General features: G+C 40.4%; 1 protein-coding gene across 1 annotated transcript in view; it reads right to left on the bottom strand.

The window, feature by feature from the left end:
- Positions 1-19,526, bottom strand: part of gpr158a (G protein-coupled receptor 158a) — a 597,333-nt gene that overhangs the window by 14,785 nt on the left and 563,022 nt on the right. Inside the window, exon 9 of the mRNA XM_072252053.1 lies at positions 15,809-15,914. Within this exon, the coding sequence (XP_072108154.1) occupies positions 15,809-15,914 (106 nt within the window). The remainder of the gene's footprint in view (positions 1-15,808; positions 15,915-19,526) is intronic.

Raw genomic sequence — 19,526 nt, 5'->3', positions numbered from 1 at the left:
TGGACAGGCTGGGTGAGTGGGCGGATGCATGGCAGATGCAGTTTAATGTGGATAAATGTGAGGTTATCCACTTTGGTGGTAAGAACAGGAAGGCAGATTATTATCTAAATGTAGTCAAGTTAGGAAAAGGGAAAGTACAATGAGATCTAGGTGTCCTTGTACATCAGTCACTAAAAGCAAGCATGCAGGTACAGCAGGCAGTGAAGAAAGCTAATGGCATGCTGGCCTTCATAACAAGGGGAATTGAGTATAGGAGCAAAGAGGTCCTTCTGCAGCTGTACAGGGCCCTGGTGAGACCACACCTGGAGTATTGTGTGCAGTTTTGGTCTCCAAATTTGAGGAAAGACATTCTTGCTATCGAGGGAATGCAGCATAGGTTCACAAGATTTTTTAGATTATGTAGATTAGATTATGAAGACACGCAGTCCTCTTTTATTGTCATTTAGTAATGCATGCATTAAGAAATGATACAATATTTCTGGGATGGCGGTACTGTCATATGTTGAAAGATTGGAGCGACTGGGCTTGTATACACTGGAATTTAGAAGGATGAAAGGGGATCTGATTGAAACATATAAGATTATTAAGGGATTGGACACACTGGAGGCAGGAAGCATATTCCCACTGATGGGTGAGTCCAGAACCAGAGGCCACAGTTTAAGAATTAGGGGTAGGCCATTTGGAACGGAGTTGAGAAAAAACTTTTTCACCCAGAGAGTGGTGGATATATGGAATGCTCTGCCCCAGAAGGCAGTGGGGGCCAAGTCTCTGGATGCTTTCAAGAAAGAGATGGATAGAGCTCTTAAAGATAGCGGAATCAAAGGTTATGGGGATAAGGCAAGAACTGGATACTGATTGTGGATGATCAGACATGATCACAGTGAATGGCGGTGCTGGCTCGAAGGACCGAATGGCCTACTCTTGCACCTATTGTCTATTGTCTATAGGTCCTTTCAGGTCAGACCAACAGGAACTGTCAGAGTCTGAAGATCACAAGAAAATTTCACAGCCTTTTTGTTGACTCTGCATCCATACGTACACAAGCTTCTCCAGAAATATGTTCCAAATGTCAAATAAATTGTTGCTTTTATTGTTTTGATGAGATGTGCTCTTAAAACTCCAATGATTTACACTGTTTTAATCACACTTACATCATCTGCTACAGAAAGTGTGGCCAGGCCAGACTTGAAAGTATCTTTCTCCAGGTATATTTTGCTTTTATTCCAACAAATAGAACACACCATTCCACAAACTGGTAACAAATCTAAAAATATTCTACGGCATCCTTTAAAGAAACAATATGCCTCATATTTAACTCTCAGATTAGGTAACAGAAGAACATAGAGCATAGAACAGGAATGGTCCTTCTGTCCACCATGTCTGTGTCAAACATAATGCCATATTAAACTAATTCTCTTCTGCCTGTACACATTCCATACACCTTTGTGTGTCTATCTAAAGGCCTCTTAAATACCACTACACTGTGCAGCCCATTCCAAGTGTTAATACTCACTGGGTAAAAAAAAGTTACATATCTCCTTTAAACCTTCCCCCTCTCACCTTAAATGCATATCCTCTGGTACTTGACATTGGGAAAAGGATTTTATGCATGTCCTCTGACACTCTGGAGGCAACAGGTTTGGCTAGCCTCTCCTTACAGCCCTATCCTCTAATCCAGTCATCAACCTGGTAGTTCTCTTCTGTACCTTTACCAAAGTCTCTACATCCTTCCTTGTAATGGGACGACCAAAACGGCACACAACACTCCAAGTGTTAGACATTCAGCAATTATTTGTTTTGTTGGATATTAGCTTCTTGAATTTAATCTGCAGGGTTTCAGATCTTTCTTCTTGCTCCTTTCACTTTCTTTCTCATACATTCTGTACTGGGAAAGGAATAACGTTAAAAAATAGATTTGGAAGTTTTGAACATTAAAATGGACTAAAGTGCAATTGGAAGATATGTGCCTCATCAGTCTTCAAAATGTCAATGGTTCTGCCTGCAGCTGCAATCTGTGATTTAAATATCAATTATCTATTGAATAGATACATCTTCATCGGCAGCTGACCGCAGCAACGAGGTCAGGAGTAAAATTAATTAATTCATCTGACAAATAGGTGTGAAATGGAACATGTTCTGTGAGGGATGGGTATGTACAACCAATATTGAACAGAAAGAGCTGATTTTCCCTGCTGTAGTCACAGTCACTGACTTGTCAGTAGAAATATACTCTCAAGTCCCAATCTCAATTTAATGCTGACAACTCACCTCATGCAAACTGTGTCAGGGATTATTAAAAAAAAAATTAGGTATAAATGCAATGGTTTTGTATGTTATTTCCAATCACTGTACTAGTAAAAGGTGAAGAAAAAGTAAAGCATTAGTTTTGTGTATGACCCAAATGGCCATGCCTGTTCTTCCCCTTTGGGATCAAAATCATATGCTGTGAAATATGGTGTTTTGCAGCAGCAGCAGTGCATTACAATGCATAATAAAACACTATACAATACAATAAGAAATATATATATATATTTAAATGAAATTAGCAGTGCAAAAGGAGTGCAGAAAAAGGAAGAAAATTAGTGAGATAGTGTACATGGGTTCATTGTCCATTCAGATGACGGTGGGGAAGAAGCTGGTCCAAAAAAATTGGAACACCATCTGAAATTCTGCCAACAATAACTGCATATCTCCAGGCTCCTGTACCTCCTCCTTGACGGTAGCATAGAGAAAAGGGCATGTCCTGGGTGATGGGGGTACTTAATGATGGATGCTTCCTTTTGAAGGCATCCTTGATGCTGGGGAAGCTCGTGCTGATGAGGGAGCTGGCTGAGTTTACAACTTTCTGCAGCTTCTTCTGATCCTGTGCAGTAGCCCCTCCATACCGGGCAGTGACGCAACCAGTTAGAATGCCCTCAATGGCACATCTGTAGAAACTTGAGGGAGTCTTTGGTGACATACCAAGTCTTCCCAAACTTCTAATGGAATACAGCTGCTGTCATCCAATCTTCGTAATTGCGCAGGATAGATCTTCAGAGATGTTGACACGCAGGAACTTTAGATTGCTAACCCTTTCCTCTGCTGATCCCTCGATGCAGACAGGTGTGTGTTCCCCTAAATTCCCCTTCCTGAAGTCCACAATCAATTCTTTGGTCTTACTGACACTGAGTGCAAGGTTGTTGCTGTGGCACTACTCAACCAGCTGATCTATCTCACTCCTGTACACTTCCTCATCACCGCCTGAAATTCTGCCAACAATAGTTGTGTCATCAGCAAATTTATAGATGGTGTTTGAACTATGCCTAGCCACATAAACATGGCTGTAGAGAGAGTAGAACAGTAGGCTAGGCATGCATCCTCAAGGTATGCCAGCCTTTCCTTGAGATGAAGTCAAGAATTCCAGGATTCTTAATTCCTGTTGATATCTTATACATGAGAAGAAGCAGTAATCCTGTGAGCGGTGGATAACTGAGCTTACTAATTGAAGTCATGCTGTGCCAAAGAAGGTTAAATATTTATTGATTCTTTGAATTTAAACCTTAGAAGAATGTAGCGTCAAAAATGCACACAGGTAATACAGCACCCTCGAATGAACATCAGCAAATCATGCTCTGAAAATTTTGAGGAATGCCTTCTGTTTTTCCTGTCCTACAATTAAAATCCTTTTTAGCTTTACCATACTGGTGCCTTGCTTTCTATCTGACCTTGACACAGTTTGGTGGACAGAATGGCAAGAAACGTTACACCAAAACACCTGGACTACACATACGGAAATTGCATGCAATTTGGCAAGAAACTCGAACATTGTTGCACACAATAAACCTAAAAATCTATTATAATTAACAGATGTGTCTTTTCCTAATGTTTGCAAAATTAAAATCTGTTTTCCTTCCTAATCCATTAAGGGGGATATGCCCGAGTTAGAATCTGATAATACAAAATTGCCAAGTCCAGTGTGTGCAAACACAGGTAAGTCTTTTCAATTTTTTAACTTCATAAACAAACCCCAGTGTATTCACAAAAGTGCAGCATCATTCATAAAGTCACGTGACAATGATATCCATATGATCTGACAAAAGACAGACTCGGGTTTAAGAGTGTGGCAGATGGTGGGTACAGTTTGTGCATAATTTCATATTCGTTTGAAAGTCAAGCTCCAGGAGTTTGCTTCATCATGTTGGAAGTCAATTACAGAGGCGATGGTAAACATACAGAAGAGTGTACTTCATTAAAATGCATATTAAAATACAACCACAGACACAGGGGTTGGGTTTTTATTTCTAGCACAGTGACGGTTCAGCAGTGTGTTGAGTCCGCTGGATAAAATGAGATTAACTCATTAATGGACAAGGCTCTTCCAATCCTGACAGGGGCTAGTGTTGGAGACTGCCTGCCCATAGCCAGAGGAAATTGTATGCATTTGCAACACATCCAGCAGAATAAGTAGGGAGAGAAGCGAACGGGTTAAGGAACACTCATCAGAACTGTAAACGACAAGAGCACTTTAAAATAAAGCATAGGCAAGGAGGAGAGACTGGAGGGAATGTCACTGAAAGGTTGAAGATCAACACTGTCAAGATAAATATATTAAAAACTGACACGAATTAAAGTAGTACAGAGAAAAATTGAAATATAACAAATTGAAACAAAGTTATCGGAACATATACAGAAAGAAAGGGAGTCAACCTGAAATTATTATAATGAGTTTGGAGGGTTGGATTGTTACTCCTCAGAAGCTGAGCTGATGTTTCTCCAGTTTACGGTGGATGTGGGCTGCAAAATTGAAGTCATGTGGAATTATAACTTCAGGATCACTTTGTCCATTGAATACATTAATGTATTTGTCCAATATGTTTTTGATTTCTCTCCAGTGTGAAGAGACTACATGGTGAGTATTGAATGCAGTGCTCTAGGTTGGAAGAAATGCAAGTAAATCTACACTTCATCTGGTAGAACTGGCGGGACTCCTGTATGATGGGAAGGGAAAAGATAAAAGTGCAGGTGTTGCAACATGGTTCCAAGGTTGTCAAGCAGAGGAGTGGTAGCGGGGACAAGCTCCCACTACCTAAAAATGCTCCATACAGCATGCGCCTCAAGGAGCCTCTGACCAGCAAGTCCAACTCCTGGCCTTCTCGTGTGGCTTAGCCTCTAAGCCTGGCGGAACTGTTTCTACTGACAGGAGAAGGGGCAAAGGCCCCTTCTGCCCTAAAATCAGTGCTTTGGGTAGGTGGAGCTTGTCAGCCTGGGAAGGCAGTCCATCTAAGAGAGGGAAAACTCTGATTTCAAACCTCCGCTGCCTTGCGGTCGTGCCCACTTATGGGAGCTTTGGGAGTAAACCCTGAGGACAAATCCAGAGCTAGAGTCCCTAAGGCACTCCGATGTTGCTTTCAACCTCGCTCTGGCAACTCCTGCAACGTCACTGGTGCCAAGCTGCATTGGCCTTTGCCCTTCCCTTGGACAACATCGGTGTCATGGAGACGGGAGACTTGCAGCTTGGGCAACTGCTGGTCTTCCATACAACCTTGCCCAGGCCTGCACCCTGGAGAGACTGAAGCAAGACTTTCCAGGCGCAGATCCATAGTCTCGCGAGACTAACGGATGCCATCCAGTGTTGCATCTTCTGCTACTGCAGGGAAAAGACATATCTTCCTCTTCTCTCCCATTTCAGTATTCAGGAAGGAGCATTTTCACTGTGACCCTTCCATCTCCATCAACTACTCTATTTCTCACACTACTTTTCTCTTGCAGCCATACCACATGCCATAAACCTTTTGTCTCATCCCTTCTTTTCCCACTGACCAGAGATCCAACCAGTCTTTCAGGTCACTTCCCTTTCTTCAAGTGTAACACATTTCAATTAGTGCACTCAATGTGGTCTCCTCTACATCAGAGAAGCCAAAGAAAGATTGGGTGATCACTTTGTGAAACATCCCTTTCGGTCCACAGCATTGACCCAGAGCCTACTACTTCAATTCTTTGTCCCACATCCACTTTGACTTATCTGTCTTTGGCCTCCTACATACTGTATGTCCAGCTTAAGTTTGAGGAACAGTATAAAGAACATAATGATAAAAGATAAAGATTAGGTTTATTTGACACATATTTCAACAAAACTTCCATTGAAATGCATCATTTGCATCAATGACTAACACAGGCTGAGGATGTGTTGGAGGAGCTGTCAAATGTCACCATGCTTCTGGCACGAACAGAGGATGCCCCCAATTTACTAACTCTTACTAATCTGTATATTTTTTTGGAATGTGAGAGGAAACTGGAGCACGAGGAGAGTGTACAAACTCCTTACATACAACGGCGGGAATTGAATACAGATTGTTGATCACTGGCACTGTAAAGTATTGGGCAAACTGCTACACTACTATACTGCCTCATCAAGTTCAACCTCTTGTTCAAGTTTATCGTTATTCAATGGTATGCATGAATATTGCAAAGCAAAACAACTTTCCAGTCAAAGCTGCACACCATACATATAACTTACACACAACACGTAAAGTAATATTACCACAAATAAATGAACGAATAATGAAATATATTCCAGAAGATTGATGTTTAACATAATGTGCATTTATAACTCAAGTTAAAAAGTAAAAGTAACCCTATAAGTGATGAGATCTGGATGCTGTCAGGGATTTCAGTAGTCACATGGCCTGGGGGAAGAAGCCATTTCCCACCCTAACATTCCTTGTTCTAATGTTACACTAGATCCTGCTTGATGGTAGGGGGGTCAAAGAGATTATGGGGCAGACGGGAGGGACCCTTGACAATGTTAAGGGCCCTGTATGCAGCACTCCTAATAAATATCTCAGATGGATGGAAGAGGGACCTCAATGGTCGGCTCAGCAGTCCTAACAATCTTTTTTTTAAATCATGCTGCAACCCCCAGAATTTAATACTGAGCTTTATAATTTCAAAAGAGCTTCCAATTTTCAAAACACGTCTTCCTTTGAATTTATCTTGCCTCAATTTGAACTTGTATCATCGGGGTACACTCCAGCCATTCAGGGCTGCATGTAGACCTGAGGCAGTGTGGGATCTTTTCTGTTTTCCCTTTGGATCACATCTGCTGTAATAGGAAGACTTTTGATTTGCATTGGGAGAATACGTCAAGAGGAGTGTGAATTGTGAATTTTTCAGGTACTTCCTTTTCCAAGGGTAAACGGGAATATCCGACAGCATTTCCATGATTAGTCGTGCCCTTGAATTCAATCTTGTAATTGTGTCCTCCAAGAAGCAGAGCCCATCACTGCACTTGTGCTGCTGCTGTTAGTGGAGCACCCTTCTGTGAATTGAAAATGGACACTCGTGATTGATGATCAGTAACGGAGGTAAACTCTTTCCCATATTCTTCTTCTTCTTCAGCTGTCCATCGATTTTGATGTTGACTGTGCTGAGAGTTTAATCTCTAAAGGCACGTTTATGGGCTGCAAGACCAGCATTGGATCGGCACTGTCTCCCACATCGGTTGCATTTGTGATTTGACTGGTCTAGCACTGAATGTCTGTGTTCATGACCTGCTTCATATTTCTTCTGCCTTTCATCCTCGATAGCTGGGATTGATTTCATGACAATGCAGCACTAATTTCTCCTGTCCAAAGCATCTTTCTCCCGGGTGTTGACATTCATGTCGGTGTTCTCCATGTGGCGCTTGAGCGCATCTTTGTAGTGCAGCTTCTGACCACCATGCTTCTTCTTTCCTTCATGTAGCTCTCTGTAGAAGACAGCTCCGGGTAAACAATCCTCGCTCATTCTTGTGACGTGATCAGTCCAACGCAGCTGAGAAGCTGTAATGAGTGATTCTACGCTGACTGTCCCAGCACGTTTGAGCACCTCCACATCTGGTACCCTCTCTTGCCACATGATGTGTAATATTTGGCGTAAATGCCTGTGTTGTGCCTTGGTCAATTTCTTGATGTGCCTCTGATACAATGCCATTGTTTCAGTTGAATAAAGCAGAGATGGTAAAACAGCTGTGTTATACACTTTGACCTTGTTTGCCATTTTAATGTCATGGCGAGACCAAAGTTGCTTCTGCAAAGCATCAAAGACTTTTGTAGCTGATTGAATTCTCCTCACAACTTCCAGATCTGATGAGTTGGTGTTGGTCACAGCACTTCCTAACTATGTGAAAGAGTCAGAACATTTCAGCACTACCCCATTGACCGATATGACTGGTGGTTGGGTCTCACTGGGACAACACAGAGGAGGAGGCTGATACAGAAGTTCGGTTTTAGAGACATTGATTGTTAGGCCAAAATGAGTGGCAGGAAATGAGAAGCGGTCTACCATATAAGTACTGGTTAAAAAGTTTTTAAACTCCAAATCAGACTTAAGGCCTCTCTGTCAATTTGTGTATAATTTTTCTCTGCAGTGGTAAGGAAACATGATGCAAAGGCATTCACTTACATCACTCGTAACATGTGGCATGACCACACCATAAGGCGAAGTGTCACATGCAAGCTTCACTGGATCTATTTTCAGTACTGGGTTGATGGTGACATTAAAGTCACCTCAGATACTGAAACACCCATTCTTCTTGGCTGCTGGGACCACTGGAATTGCCTATGAGCTCCACTTAATCTTGGAGAGAATTCCTTCAGCTTCTCTGCGATCTTGCTCACTGGCTACTTCATTACAGATGGTACAAGGAACCAGATGAGCTTTGCAAACCCTGGGTGTTGCATTTTCATTGAAGACTATTTTAACCTTGATATGTTTGAGCTTTCCAATGCCATCCTTAAACATTACTATGGCGTTATCCAGTCTCAATTCATTTTCAGTTGACATTTTTACGGAGGATGTGTCATGCAAATAGTGTATGAATGTCATATTACTTGTCTATTGTTAGTTTCCACATTGTTAATCTCAAGGCAACTCAGTCCTGTGTCATCCTCATCATTATCAGATTTTTCATCAACAGTGCTCTTTTTGAAATTGCAGCTTGACTTACTCTCTCTTCCCTGTGCAGTCCATTTATTTTTGTCTGCTTGACGTGTTCTTTGTATGTATGCAGGTTTGCAGGTTTTGCCTTTAAACCTGCATTTTTCTGGTGTACGTGAGCCTCTGCAACAATGGTAACACAATTTGCTCCGCTTTGTTGATTTCTGTTTAGAAGTTGCAACTTTCTTCATGCTCATTTTCATTCTTGACTGCAACTCAATTGCATCTCTGCCTGCTATTTCCATTGAGACAGCTATTTCATCTGTTGTTTTAAATGCAAGTTGGGCTTCGGTTGGGAGCCTTTTTGAAGGTTTTCTTGTAAGATTCCACAAATTAAATGATCTTTCAGTACATCATTAAGCCCCTCATTGAACTGACAATGACCAGCAAATCTCTTTAATTCAGCCACATATGCTAAAATGGACCTCCCTTCTCTTTGATTCCACTTATGAAATGTAAAACATTCTGCAATCATTTATGGTTTCGGTTCTAAATGTTCCTGCATTACATTCACAATATCAGTAAAGCTCATTTCAGTTGGTTTGGGGAACAGTTAAACGTCAGAGCAAAGTGTATGCCTTTAAACCCAATACACTCAGCAAAGTTCACACTTGTTTCACATTAGCTATTTCACTTGCGTTAAAGTCTGCTCAATTAGCTCAGCATACATGAGCCAGTTATCTGTTGAGCAATCAAATGTGTCAATATTTCTGATGTAGCCAGCTACTTCTGCACTTTTTAAAATGATTATTATCACCTGGTACTCACTATTTATGAACCAGTGAATTCTTCCATTTTCTACTTTTTTTTACTTGATCGTCTTTCCTTTTGCAAAGAAAATATGCTGCTCCATAGGAAAAAGGCATTGTTCTTTTTTCAAACTGGATCGTTTCTTGTTGCAGTTTTATTTTTAACTCAAACGTCTCACTGCACTTCAACGGGTCAGTAATCAGTTCGGGCTTATTTTTAAAATACTAATTTAAAGGAAAAGACAGAGTCTAAAATGCAAATTTTAACTTAGTTTTTACTTTGAGCAAGATGTGGTGGTGTGGTGACATATGCTATTTATGCACTGTAACAGATAACCCGCTATCCATTATGTAAACAACAATAAATGCTTAATAAAACAATATATTTACAATACTACTCAAATATTACAAAAATATTAAATATACAACTCATTCCTGCTTCCAGTAATGTTCGTAAGGTCAAACCTGGTAAGCTTTTGTCTACAGATTTGTTGAGGCAACTAAAGATAATGTCCTGCAGACAGTTCATAAAGCTACTTCTTTTACTTCTTCATTCAAATATGATTCTACTACCAAGCTGTGTGCAATTGGAACCTGTGATATACATTTTGATGGTGTATTTTGGGCTGATTGAACAATGTGGTGCTTTGCTGTCCCTGCGGGAGCTTGGTAAGGTTGGGAGTGGAGTGCGCAGCCTTGGCAGCCTAAAAGCTTGGACCCACGGCGTGAGCCCATGCTTCTCTCTGATTGAGGCACTGAGCAGGGTTGAAGTTGATGAAAATGAAAGCGGAGGATGGGCGTTCGGCACCATTTACCTGCATTTGAGCGGTCTTCTCGCAAGCTGCTGTCAGAGGAAAGTGCAGGAATTTTGGGATCCATGTTGCAAGGATTGATAGGTGAGGCTCATGGCTGTGGACTCATTTTGGGGGACTTAGAAGTTCATATTGCCATGTCCCCGGATTCTGCTTACTGTTTTTGAGTGGTGTGATCAGGGCGATCGATGCAGACTGGGGCACTACTGTGTAGATTGACTCTGCAGTCTGCAGTTGGCTATCAGTGTGGCACTGAACGAAACTAAACTGGAGTCCTGCTTTGATGTGATATTCTATGTGCTGTAAAGCTTGCTTTTTGCCATTTACACAATTTGTTCTTTTTTTGTGTTTGAATTTTTAATGGGTTTCATGGTGTTTCTTTGTTTCTTGGCTGCTTCTAGGAGGATGAATCTCAAAGTTCTATTCTGTATACATACTTTGATAATAAATGTACTTTGACTGACTTTGAAAAGATTTTGTGGGGATCAGAGAGCAGAACTACATTTCTGATTGTTTTACTGGATTGCAGAGTATGCCAAAAGAGCAAATGACTTAATCTTACTTCTGTTTTTTCAATTCCTGTGAATAATGATATATCTTTCTGAATTGCCACTCTAGATCTTTTGTAATTGACTTCAAATCTTTGATATCTGACTATGACACGGTTTAGTCTCTATTGCGCATCACCGGAAAGTTCAGCATTTATTGTCTGTCTTTCTTTGCACTTGAGTGGGCACCTTCTCACTTTCAATTTGCATTACTCCTGATGTATTTACACTCATATTGCTGTGGGATAGGGAGTTACAGCATGTAGACCCAGGGACAATGGAAGAGGGATGCTACTGTACATTTCCAAGTCATGATAATAAGGGGAACACTGTTTAATGCCCTTGTTTCTCTTGGTGGTAGGATTCAATGGTTTGGAAGGCGCTGTCAATACAGCCTTGGTGATTAAATGCTGTCCATTAATATCACAAGGTGAGTGCTGTAGAGGGCACAGATATTTAGGATAACTCCAAGCATGGTATCTTTCAAGTGGGCTGCTGGTCTTGGATGCCTTTGAGTTTCCTGAGTTTTGTGGAATTGCTCATCCACTGTACTGCTGAGTTGTTCCTTGCTGATGATGGACAGCCTTTGGGGCATTAGGAAATGAGTCTCATGCAAGGGGATACCACCCTCAGTCTAACTCTATGTACATTATATTTATGAGCTCTCCAATTAAGTATCATCAAACCATTTCATCACCTTGGAAATTTCCTTTAACCTGTATCTTAACCTTCTCTATTGCAAAGAAATTCATTTACACATGAAAGCTTGCACCAAATGGCATGGAACAGTGGAATTAAAGCTCTGATAAACTGAAAAGAGATATTCATTAAACTGCATTACATAGGTTTCCATGTGAATAAGTAGTGTGAAGTTAACTACAGGTAATTTGGGGAGTTCGGCACACCGTATGATGGAAGGCCCACATCAGAAGAATGGCAATAATGTTTTGTAAAAGAGGTAAACATCTGGAAGGAGGATTGGAATGCTCGGAGCAGTTCACAAAATACAGAAGGTCTCAGCCGAATAATAAATGAAAATCTGTTTCTTTGTTGCAGTGCAGCTGACTCTATCGATCCCTGTTCTAATAGATTCATAAACCAGAATTCTAGTGATTTAGTTTTCCCTTATGAACTTGGCAAGACCTGTTTATCTGCACGACTCACTTTACTGCACAAACCTAGATTAATGTAGCAGTAGCTGCATCATCTTTGCATTTAGTGACGACTAACATCACAGCTGCGTACATACCTAGTGAGATTTGTGCACATGCGGCGACACGCTCCGGGGGTTCATGACACAAGTCCTCAATATGTACATGGGGGGAGATTAGGGAACCACATGGGTTTCATTGTCATCTAGTAGTTTTATGGCCATTTTTACAGAGACCTGCTTTGAATACAGATCTATTTAATTACTTAAATTAAGTTCCTCTGCTGCCATGGTGAAATTCAAACATATTTCCCTATATCAATGGTCATGAATTATGGTTATCAGTCCAGTAAATCTGCTATAAAAAAATCCCACCCTCAGAATCCTTACTTTGAAAATTACCTCGCTGTCAATAAACCCAAGTAACCTAAGTACATATTAACAACCTACAGGCTACCTTTAATATATGTGTAAAAGTTTTCCATACAGGATAATCAGGTATTGATATGCTCTTCTTCCAGTACAGAATGTGCCACATTTGAAGACATCCTTAAAAATTCAGCCAAGTAATATACATTATTTGCTGAGATAATTTTACATAAGCTCAGGAGTAGCATAAAGCCTTGGGTAATAGATTCAAGCTATTGAAGAGAATCTTTTGATGTTTTGGGGGACTATGTATATAGATCAATGCACACAAATGCTGGAGGAACTCAATGGATCAGGGGTCATCAGTCCTGATGAAGGGCCTCACACCAAAATGGCACAGCTCAATTCCCTCCATAGATTCTGCGTAACATTTTATGTGTGTTGATCCAGGCTTCCAGCATCTGCAGTCTCCTTGTGTCTCTGGACTATGTACATGGCTCAAATTATTTTTGTGCAGGATATGAAATGGTTAAAGTTATTGCTCTGATGTGGCATCATGTCTGAATGGCTGAATACATTCCCATAATAAATGGCAACTTCTGTGTCATCAGCAGTAAAGCACACAGTAGTGTTTATTTAAAGCACAGTGGAGATCTCACTTATGAATGCTCAACTTGCTGCTCTGGTGGATGAGGGTTCAAATCTTAAAGTTGTCTCAAATAATGTGAATGATTTGGCCAATTCCAATTACTAGGTCTGCCAGCTGACTCTTGCAGGGATAGATTCATTTTAATATTGAAATTGGGATCCTGTGTCATAAATCAAACTTCAGTTACTTCAATCAGATCAGTGACTATCGAGAGCTGACCAAGGGATGTGTTCTCCTCACTGCTCTCCAGATTCCTCACTGTTTTTCTGGAATCAACTACAAGTTTTAAAATGGCATGCTCCAGTGAATTGCTAGTCGTCGGTAGTCCTGTGTTGATCTAAGATCCTATCGGAGTAATTTCCTTGAGGAAATGCCAAGCTGTCAGATTGGTACATCTCTTTTGTCATGGCTCTGGCTTGAATGGACCAATCCACTCCATTGCTTGCCTATGGAAGTTGATAATCTTTCTGGTACAAGCTTTATACTGCACTGTCAATTGAAACCCAAAATCCGTGGGACAAGCTTTGTGGTATTTTCCACATTAACTACACAAAAAAGAGCAGCCAAAATCCAGAATCTAGAATGGCTTGAGTTATCAGAGATATTCATATTTTATGCTGTGGTCTTCTTGGAATTTATCTGCATGAGCAATGATGAAATCAGTAACGTTAAAATATTTTTGTATTTCCATTTAACGTAATGTTATGGTCACTGAATTGGGTTTAACCATGGCAGCAAGTTGTTTTATAAAATTCAAGATGAGGTGTGAAGTTGTAAAGTTCAATCCCCATTGCTTCACTAACCATAATACCTTTTCCCAACTACTGAGGTCATACTAACTGGCCTATAATTACCTTCCTTCTGCCACTTTTCCTTCTTGAAGAGTGGAGTGACAATTGGAATTTTCCAGTCTTTCAGAACCATTTCAGAATCTAGTGATTCTTGAAAGATCGTTTCTAATGCACCACGATTACTTCAGCCACCTCTTTCAGAACTCTGGGGTGTACACCATCTGGTCCAGGTGACTTATCTACCTTCAGACCATTCAGTTTCCCCAGAACCTCCTCCCTAGTCATGGTAACTTCACACACTTCATGCCCTCTGACACCTGGAACTTCCACTATACTACTAGTGTCTTCCACAGTGAAGACTGATGCAAAATACTTACTCAATTCATCCACTATTTCATTGTCCCCCATTACTACCTCTCCAACATCATTTTCCTGCAGTCCAACATTCATTCTCACCTTCCGAATTGCTTCCAGAAATTCCAGCTATTGCTGCTCTTCTGTTATCCCTGCCCAGTGTTTTTTTTTCCAATCAATTCTGGCAAACTCCTCTCTCCTGCCTCTGTAATTACCTTTATTCCAAATTCTGACACATCTGACTTTAGCTTCTCCTTCTCAGATTTCAGGGTGAATTCAATCATATTATGATCATTTTCTCCTAAGGGCTCTTTTACCTTCAGCTCTCTAATCAATTCTGGTTCATTGCACAACACCTGATCCAGAAAAGCTGATCCTCCACTGGGCCCAACCACGAGCTGCTCTAAAAAGGCATCTTGTAGGCATTCTAGAAATTCCTCCTCCTGTAATCCAGCACCATCCTGATTTTCCCAATCTACCTGCATGTTGAAGTTACCAATGACTTTGCCCTTATGTCATGCATTTTTGTTCTCCTGTTGTAATTTGTAGGCCACATCCTTACCAGTGTTTGGGGGTCTGTATACTACCCCCATCAGGGTCTTTCTACCCTTGCAGTTCCTTAGCTCTACCCACAATAATTCAATAACTCCCAGTCCTATGTCACCCCTTTCTAATAATTTAATCTCCTAATAATCTAGCCTTACTACGTGAAGCTAAACGATAGTGCCCACAAAGAGTTACTGAACTCTGAAAATAATTTCCTCTTTCCTGTCATCAGTTTTGTCAGTTCAGTGAACTGCTGCCATCTGGAAAGTGTGATGTCATCAAGCAGGGGATCATACTAAACCATTCTCGGAACAGCAAACCAGAAAGTGAAAAAAATCAATTGTTTTTCACATTGATTTTTTTTTAATTTTAGAAGACTTTAAATAAAATTTAGAACATTCAGGCTTGCAATTCAGATAGAAATTTTAAAAAAGCATTTTGTAAACTAAAATATTATTATTTCAAAGTCAACACACATCGGTATGGCCAAAGAGGTTGTTAAGCAATAAATATATGCAAGAACATTATTAAAGTTTCAATTGTACATCATAAAATAAAATATAAGATTTCAGGTTTTCTTGAAGCGAGGACAGTTTTGTGACTATCTTTATTTCCAGTCACGTTACTGATAACTTCAAACTAAAACCAGGAAACATTGCAAAATAACAACCCTTGTGGAAACGCAGGGTATTACCAATAATTGGTTCTGGATATCTGCATCTGTGCATCCCCAAGCACTGCCAGTTTCAAAGAGTAATGACAGTTAATACAGACTATTTCCCTCTTTTTACAATAGAAAAATAGTGAAATTTATGTTGATTGTTACTGAACGTTTGGTTAAAATAAACATGATACTGCAAAGAAATGAAGGGATAACAAAAATACCTTAGGGATCAGAAGCAAGCCCAGAGTGACAGTCACAGTCAGGTGAGCATGAACAAAGAAGAGCATGAGCATCCAGTCACTGTGAAGACTCGATGCCAGTGTAAACCTGCAAAGAAAAACCACATCTTGAAGATAAAAGCCTTCCAGATTTAAAGCTATCATTTCAGTCTAAAGGGGTTTCAGAGATGAAAAGCATCATTTAGAGAAGTAAAGGACTGCACTGCTTAGGTTCTAATTAAAATCAGACTTAAGTGCACAGCGAAATGTCAGATATGGTCTTCTGTTTCAGCATCTGACCACAGGCTAATGGAAAATTCACTGTACATTTTCTATTTAACAGGCAAAGGATATCAACATATAGCACAGCTGTGCAGTGTTATCAAATTAGTTGGCATCATCTTATTCTCCTCGTACAATCCATAAAAGTGCCTTTGCCTCATTTCCATGTGCCTATCTTTCTTGGAATCACGTTTCTGTGACTAGCTCAGCATTAAGGCAAATCTCACCAACTGCCACTGTGGAAGGACTGAAACTCTGCACGATTACACCCGTCAACAATCTCCAATGACATATATAGATGAAAGCTTGGTGAGGAGAGTGGGAGGAAACGGTAGAATCCACGTGGACAATCAATCCACTTTCACAGAACGCTAAGTATTAGTGAGGTTGAAAATCAGCTCCACCAGCTGGTTTCTGCTGAGTTAGACAGAGCATCCTGTGCAAATGGACTTCTTGGCATGTACGTGAGAAAGAAAAGAGAATGGAATAGATCTTTTACAGACTGCTGAGTGAATAGATACAGACAGGAGAATGAAAACCATTGCCAAAGATTAGACAGGTAAAATTGCTGAAGAAAAATAGTGTGTGGGGATTATATGGTCAATGATCGGGAAGGCTGAAAGAAAGATGAGGAAGTACACTATAGCCACATGGTCAGAACAATTGGTCCTCTTGTCCAATGTCCAGATAGTGGCTTGTTAACCCAATGCAACTGTTATCTGTAATGTTACCCTTGACTCACAAATCCTTGACTCCTCTTTTATCAAATTCATCTTCTATATTGAGAGCATTTATTAATTTGGATACACTGTATTCAAATTTTTGGATTCAAATGACAAAATAACAAGTCCTGCCAATGAACTGGTATCAGAAAGTAGGCAATATGCATCCAATTACCCCAGCATTGTATCAATTACAGGGTGGACTCTAGACTGCTGATTTAGTTACCATTCCATTAAGGTAAGAAGCATTGGGAGTTTGAAGTAGGAATAGAAAATTCCATCCAGGTCAAATTTAAAAGATTGAGGACTAGCATTTCTGAAAAAAAAATTTCAGAGTATCTGAACACATCTAAGTTGATTCAGAAGCTTTATTGTATCTGAGCAATTGAGGCCATAGTTGAAATGAACAGAAATGTGAATTTGAGTAAAATGGGGCGTCAAAGAGTCACCTGGAGTTTGCTTTACGGGGGTATGTCCTTCTGCAGTGCCATCTCCATGGGTCAGTACTGCAGTAAGTCTGCAAGGAATTTCAGAATATGATTGACAATTCCTTCCACTGGATGTGTCAACCTTATTTTGAATGGTATCCACGTAGCAGGTGGAAAAATTCTTCATGTGTGTTCTTGCTGTCTCAGAATTCCCTGTAGTCAGCACGCACAGAAAGCAAACCTTTTTGTCATTAGAGTTAATCTGAATACCAAGCAACTTCCTGGTGTCTGTCTTAAAGGAATGTGAGTGAGAGGAAAGCATGCTGTGATGATTTGCTAAAACATGAAGAAATTAAGCAGAAAATTAAAAGGAATGTAATAAAATTGGTTAAGTAACAAGTTGAGAATGAACACACACAGAATGCTGGAAGAACTCAGCAGGTCAGGCAGCATCTATTGAAGTGAATAAATAGGCAAAGACCCTTCTTCAGGACTGGAAAAGAGGGAAGGTGCCAGAATAAAATGGGGGTGGGGGGGAAGAGTGCAGAAAGGATAGCTAGGTGATGGGTGAAACTAGGTGGGAGAGGTAAAGAACTGGAGAGGAAGGAATCTGATAGGAGAGGAGAGGAGACCACAGGAGAAAGGGAAGGAGAAGGGGACCCGGGGTTGGGGGGATGGTGATAGGCAGGTGAGAAGAGGTAAAAAGCCAGAGTGGGGAATAGAAGAGGAGGTGAGGGGGGTGGGAATTTCTTTTTACCAGGAGAAATGGATATTCATGCCATCAGGTTGGAGCCTGCCTGAGGGTGGCTTCACCATGGCACTAGAGGAGGCCATGGACCGACATCTTGGAACAGGAATGGGAATCGGAATTAAAATGTTTGGCCACCAGGAAGTTCTATTTTGATGGATGGAGCGGAGGATAACGAAGTCATCCCCTAATTTATGACAGATCTCAACAATGTAGAGGAAGCTGTATTGGGAGCACTGGACACAATGGACAACCCCAGCAGATTTGCAGGTGAAGAAGGTGGGAATGAAGAAATTAAGTGGTAAAGGGGACAATGAAAGCAAATAAGCATGGCAGGATTCTGAAAGATACTGATGAAGCAGGAGGAATGTAAGGATATACCATCAGTTACTATAAAATAATAATTACATTTGGTCCAAGTAGATGAACTTTAATTTAACATGGTTGATGTGCAATTAGCAATCTGAAAATGGCTTACCTGGCATTTCTCTGATCCTGTTACTGTCACCAACTACAGGACCTGAAGTGGATAATCATTCACCCAAATATAATTTTCACTTGACCCACAAATATGAAAACTGAATTCTACAATTTAAATATGATTCTACTGCCATTTAGAGAGGCAACATGGATCATCAGATCCAACAAGCTGTTTGAAAATAATTTCTCTACCAACAGAAAAATAAGCCAATGTTTTGGGTCAAAATCTTACATCAATGTGAAATGTCAACAATTCTTTTCCCATCACACATGCTGCGAAACCTGCTGAGTTCCTCCAGCAGATTGGTTTCTGCTCCAGAAGAATAATATGGCCACTGCCTTGATCCTATTCATAATAGCAACCCTGTCTCATTTGTAGGATCCATTCTGCTATCTTGATGCTTGCTTTCCAATCTGCCCAGCATGACACTGGCCTGCTTCTCTTGCTACTTTATCTATAAGGAACCTTGCATTTTAGCTGCTCACACCCTGTCTGTCTCATAAATCCCACTCATTTCTTTGACTTTTCTCATTAATTCTCTTACTGTCGGATGACTGTATCACTTATGCCATTTAATCTTTTCAGTTTTCCACTTAAACACTTGACAGACACTCTATTTCTTTTCCCATCTTGATGTGTTCCTGAAAGTGTCTTGTTCTCAACTGAACTCACTCATGGCTAAAGGCACAATTTGGTGCCCGTCCCACTTCAGCTCATCTCCAGGAAGCTGGCAGATGGCATTTGCACAGCTGAGAGGAAGGGATATTGGATGCAGCAAATTATATTATTTTGATCGTCTGCATTTAATGAACGAAAAAATGACAACAACACCGCAGAGCACATTGGGCTGAAAATAGCAAGGCAATAACCTGTACAGTTTGAGATTAAAGCAACCAAGATCATTAATGTAAATGATAATCCTATATCATAGTATCCCAAATTAAGTATTCCAATAAATTACATTCATTATTAAGATGATTTGTTGTTTAAGAATCCTGCTTATCACAAGCAACTTATATCATGATTATAAGGTAAGAATTTATGAGCTTGTACGGTGTGA

The sequence above is a fragment of the Mobula birostris genome, chromosome 3, assembly GCF_030028105.1.
Source record: "Mobula birostris isolate sMobBir1 chromosome 3, sMobBir1.hap1, whole genome shotgun sequence".
In the NCBI taxonomy this organism is placed as follows: Eukaryota; Metazoa; Chordata; class Chondrichthyes; order Myliobatiformes; family Myliobatidae; genus Mobula; species Mobula birostris.
The sequence above is the reverse complement of the archived record's forward strand: the minus strand, read 5'-3'. Positions and strand labels throughout refer to the sequence as shown.